The 6000-nt window shown below is 41.0% G+C and overlaps 1 protein-coding gene across 1 annotated transcript in view; it reads left to right on the forward strand.

The window, feature by feature from the left end:
• Positions 1–5422, forward strand: part of IDO2 (indoleamine 2,3-dioxygenase 2) — a 91025-nt gene extending 85603 nt beyond the window's left edge. The window contains exons 9-10 of the mRNA XM_082256022.1: positions 2360–2508; positions 5050–5422. Coding sequence (XP_082112148.1) covers positions 2360–2508; positions 5050–5408 — 508 coding nt within the window. The 3' untranslated portion in view covers positions 5409–5422. The remainder of the gene's footprint in view (positions 1–2359; positions 2509–5049) is intronic.
• Positions 5423–6000: the final 578 nt, after the last annotated feature.

A 6000-nucleotide genomic window follows, 5' to 3' on the forward strand; every position in this document is an offset into this window, starting at 1 on the left:
GTTGCGACAACATATTACTCCATCTTATTGTGAGAATGTCTCTCACAATAAGATGGAGTAATATGTTGTCGCAACTACAAAAAGTATCCATGTTAATGATTTGATATATAATATTTAGCCATTATTTTGCTTTGTTCTTTTCTTTTTACATTTTTTTTGATTTATTTCTGGCATATGCTTTTCAGGAATATACACAGATTCCCTGAGGAAGATTCTGGTATTATACAATTCTTCGAAACGCGTTGGACTCTGTTGTGTACCTGTAACATTGTATTGTATCACATGTTTATTTATACCGTTACATATGTAATATAAATTACCTTGATGATTTTTCTTATAATTACTTTTCTCAATAAATTATTTTATTCTAAATTAATCTTTCCTATGAGAGATAATTACTAGTTGCCCTTAAAGTCCCACCCACCCAAAAGGGGGTTAGTCTTCTTTCACAATTATTCGTTCCCCTGCAGATCTTGTAAGTTTGCCCACTTACAAAGAAATGAAGGGTCTTTGATTTTTATCATAGGTGTATTTCTAATGATAGAGACAGAATACAAACCAAAAATCCCGAAAAAATACATGATACAAATGTTATAAATTGAGTTGCAGTTCAGTAAGTAAAAAAAGTATTTGACCCCTACCAACCAACAATAAAACTGGCTCCCACGGACTGTCTACAGTATGTGCTCATGTAGTACACAGATTAGTCCTGTCAATTCAGGAAGGTGTTCCTAATGACAGCTCATTATGTGCATTAAAGACACCTGTCCACAGAATCTCTTTCTTCCAATTAAATCTCACCATCATTGGCAAGACCAAAGAGCTGTCAAAGGACGTCAGGAACAAGATGGTAGACCTGCACAAGGCCAGAATGGGTTACAAGACCATCATCAAGAAGCTTGGTGAGAAGGAGACAACTGTTGGAGTGATTTACAAATGGAAGAAATACAAAATAACCATCAATCGCCCTCGGCCTGGAGTTTCATGCAAGATTTTGCCTCATTGGGTAAGGATAATAATGAGAAAAGTGGAGGATCAGCCCAAAACTACACAAGAAGGCACATGAACAGTACAGGCCCATCTGAAGTTTGCCAATGAATATCTAAATGATTCAGAGAAGGATTGGGAGAAAGTGCTGTAGTAAGATGAGACCAAAATTAAGCTCTCTTATGGCGCGTTTCCACTGAGCTTTCTGGTACAGTTCGGTTCGGTACGGTACGCTTTTTATGCCGTTTCCATTATGAATGGTACCCTAATTCCGAACCGAACCATACCACTTTTTGGTACCCTTTCGTTGGGGTACCAAGCACATTAGACCTGTACCAACTGGGTGGAGCTACACTCTGCAGAACTTTGATTGGTTGACAGAGAATCGTCTATCACAGCTTTCCTGCTGTGACCAGCTACACCACGCCTATCATGAAAAGGGTACTATTGGCAGTGGAAACGCAATGTGTACCGTACCGTACTGAACCGAACCGTACCGTACCACTCAGTGGAAACGAGGCATAACATTAACTTGACTCGCTGTGTTTGAAGGAAGAAAAATGCTGACTATGATCCTAAAAGCACCATCCCTACAGTCAAGCACAGAGGTAGAAACATTATGTTTTGGGGCTGTTTCTCTGCCAAAGGTACAGGTTAACTTTGCCGTATTAAGGGGCCAATGGATGGGGCCATGTATTATAAAATCTTGGATGAGAACCTTCTTCCCTTAGCCAGAACTCTGAAGATGGGTAGTAGATGGGTCTTCCAGCATGACAATGACCCAAAATATACTACCAAGGCAACAAAGGAATGGCTCAAGAAGAAGCACATTAAGTGGCCTAGCCAGTCGCCAGACCTTAATCCTATAGAACATTTATGGAGGGAGCTAAAACTGAGTTGCCAAGCGACAGCCAAGAAACCTTAAGGATTTAGAGAAGATCTTTAAAGAAGAGTGGACCAAAATCTCTCCTGAGATGTGTGCAAACCTAATAACCAACTACAAGAAATATCTTACCTCAGCACTTGCCAACATAGGTTTCTCCACAAGTACTAAGTCATATTTTGCTTAGGGATCAAATATTTTTTTTCACTCACTGAACTGCAACTCAATTTATATCATTTGTATCATGTGTTTTTTCTTGTTTTTTTTTTCTCTGTCGTTTTAAATACACCTATGATAACAATTATAGACCCTTCATTTCTTTGTAAGTGGGCAAACTTACAAAATATGCAGGAGATCAAATAATTATTTCCCCCACTGTATAATGCTTATCTATGAAAACTAGAACAATCCCTGAATGTACCCCTAAATTGCTGATTACAACAATAGATTTTTATTTGTTTGTGGTGTTTTTTTTTTTTTTTTTTACAGCTGGAAGGATAACCCCAACATGCCAGAAGGTCTGATCTATGAAGGTGTGTCAGAGCAGCCTGTTCACTTTTCAGGGGGCAGTGCAGCACAGAGTACAATCTATCATGCTTTTGATGAACTACTGGGAATTCAACATAGGCCTGACAGCTGTAAGTCTGAGGATTTTACAATTGGTCTCAATGCTGGTCTGATCGAAATAATAAAATGTATACAAGGGAACACATTTTTTGTTGAAACCTTTTAGAGATTTTTTTTTTATATTTTATAACATATTATATTATTTTATATTATATTAAATAAGATCATATTATAGTTACATTATACACGCCTTTCCGAAACAGGTGAAACATGTCGGGATGGCTACTCCGTGATACCAGTATATAAAAGTGATCTTGAATTATATGTATACGCAGCCCACAAATTGATTTTAATACTATATGTGCAATATATGTATCTTTTTTGTTATTTTAAATGTTACAATAAAATTTTGTATTTTTATACATCTCTATTTGTTTTTTTGGCACCTTAAGGCCCCATGCACACTGGGCGTTTTTAACGCCGCTGTAAGCAGCGTCAGGCGTTTTCTTTTTGCAGCCTAAAAATGCCCCTCCATGTTATTCTATGGCCTCATGCACACTCAGACGTTTTTGAGCTGTAAGTGGCCTAGGCGTTTTTAAGCTGCAACAAGAACCCACGACCTGCGCGTTCTGAGGACCAGCGTTAGAGCGTTAAAAACGCCTGACGCTGCTAAAAGCTGAATAACGTTGCTATAACGTTGCGTTAAGCCACGTTATACGTTTTTTTTTCTTCCATTCAAAATCAATGGTTCCCTATGGGAGCCTATTGATTTGAATGGAGGTCGCACCGCAACACCGCAAGTCGGATCCGACTTGCGGGGCGACTTGCGCTGTGGGAATCTTGAGGGGGAACTCCACGCCAAAATGGGAAAAAAACGGCGTGGGGGTCCCCCCCAAGGTTCCAAACCAGGCCCTTATCCGAGCATGCAGCCCGGCAGGCGAGGAAAGGGGAGGGGACGAGCGAGAGGCCCCACCCCCCCTGGACCACACCAGGCCACATGCCCTCAACATTGGGGGGTGGTGGTGCTTTGGGGCAGGGGGAGCTCTGCACCCCCCACCTCAAAGCACCTTGCCCCCATGTTGATGAGGACAAGGGCCTCATCCCCACAACCCTGGCCGGTGGTTGTGGGGGTCTGCGGGCAGGGGGCTCATCGGAATCTGGAAGCCCCCTTTAACAAGGGGGCCCCCCAGATCCTGGACCCCCTCCCTATGGGAATGGGTATGGGGTACACTGTACCCCTACCCATTCACCCCATAAAAGGCAGTGTATGGAAATAACGACAGGAGACGTTTTGGAAAGTTTATTAAAAATCTTCATCCGACTCTTCTTGTCTTCTCCTCTCCGAGGGTCTTCTGCTCTTTTGCTGTCCCCTCTTCTTGTGTTCTTCTCTCCGGGGTCTTCTGCTCTTTTGCTGTCCCCTCTTCTGCTGTCCTCTCTTCTTTTCTTCTCCTCTCCGGTCTTCTGCTCTTTTGCTGTCGGCTGTCGGCTCTTCTTCCTCCTCCAACGACGTCTCCGGTGATTATGCCGGTCTCCAGTCTCTGCAGATTATTATATAGCCATTAGGGGCATGGCCCCGATGATGTAATCGTGAGGCCCCGCCCCCTCATGTCACAGAAGACGTCGTCTGTGACATAAGGGGGCGGGGCCTCCCAATGACATCATCGGGGCCACGCCCCTAATGGCTATATAATAAGCTGCAGAGACCGGAGATAGGCATAATCACCGGATACGTCGGAGGAGGACCAGAGGAAGAAGAGCCGACAGCCAACAGCAAAAGAGCAGAAGACCGGAGAGGAGAAGAAAAGAAGAGAGGACAGCAGAAGAGGGGACAGCAAAAGAGCAGAAGGTCTGGTATGGATTTTGGGGGGACCCCACGCCGTTTTTTTGGCATGGGGCTACCCTCAAATACCATACCAGACCCGAAACGTGCAATAACGCCAATGGAAAAAGCTACTGAAAGCACGTTTTTACAGCTGCTTTTTCCGGCATCAGAACTAACTTTGACGTACGTTTTTTCTAACGCCCCGTGTGCATGGGGCCTAAAAATCCCCAACTCCATTCTCTTCCTCCCCATAATATGAGTGGTTGAGGTATCCTCCTTTTTCGATAATTGGGATGTGGTGCCTTTGGGCTCTTTTTCCAGACAAATTCTCCATTATGTACATGTGATTTTTTTCATTATTTGTTTTTAATAAATTTCAAAACATTTCTTTCACATTGTCAGTATGGGGTATTGTTTGTAGAATTTTGAGGAAAAACGTGAATTTAATCAATTTTGAAAAAAGGCTTTTACATAACAAAATATGGAAAAAGTAAAGCATTGTGAATACTTTGCGGATGCACTGTATTTATTTTGCATTTCCCTTTTTAAGGATCTCAACCTAAAGTAAAGTACTAAATAAAGGACGAGAAGGGATAGCCTAGCCATGAAATTTTAACAGCAAAAATTGAAAAAGTATCAAGTACAATACTCAATTGTTTTGTTCGCTAACACAGTATGGCTATAATTACCCTAAGATATATCTGTTACGTTAGGAAAATATTCCAGCATGTTTTGCCAACCTTTAATTGAAATTCTGTTTAAACTTTTTTCCGTTATATTTCTTCTATAGCGGACTTTCTCCTGAGGATGCGCCATTACATGCCACCAGCTCATATGGGCTTCATTAGATGGGTTCAAGAGGCTCCTAAGCTTCCTGAATATGTACTGAGGTGTGAGGACCTGTCTCTCCTCTCCATTTTCAATCAGTGCATCTCTGCGCTTACTGAGCTCCGCTCTTTTCATATCCGCATAGTCTCCAAATATGTGACCACAGCTGGAAACCGGGCCAGGTTGAAGAAAAACCAAGAAGTAAATCAAGAACAACAGGAAAGGGGCACTGCTGGATCCCATATTATGACCTTTCTGAAAAGTGTCCGAGACACCTGTAATGAGGGAACACTGAGACACGATAAACTTGGCGATCACTGATATCCTGATATAATCTTCACTAATGACTTACAGTATATCAATTAAAATTCCTTTTATAGTATAGGGAAATGCTAGGACCCCTGACAGCTTTTTATTGCTTTGCTTTGTCTGCTTGATTTGCTACATACATGAATGATCAACTGAGACAAAATGATGCTAAACAAAGGACGAGAGTTGAGTTAATGTACTGGACTTCATCTGATACCTTTTCCTGCTTTAATATTGTAGATTCTTTAATTGCTACAAGAGTGTATTCTCTGCATCTATACTCGGGATAAAAAGTCTATGTATCGACTAATTTCTTTTAAGAGTCTGAGAAAAGGGAGTGGGTTGTGATGTGGTCACATTCATTTTCTTTTAATATTTTATTTGTCTTTAGAAGGGCAGTCTTAATCCTAAAGATTAGTAATGGTTTATGTATGTTTTTTTTTATTTTCTCTCTTATTTGCTTGATTTGTAATTAAGGGAGTTCGACTCTGCTTTACTATATGAGATTATGTATTTTCTCTTGATATATCTTAGAGATATTTTAGATATTAGGATCTTTGATTGCTGTGTATTCTGTGTGTTACAAATATGTAATTGCATTTGC

The sequence above is a fragment of the Pelophylax lessonae genome, assembly GCF_965119305.1.
Source record: "Pelophylax lessonae genome assembly, chromosome: 4".
NCBI lineage: Eukaryota > Metazoa > Chordata > Amphibia > Anura > Ranidae > Pelophylax > Pelophylax lessonae.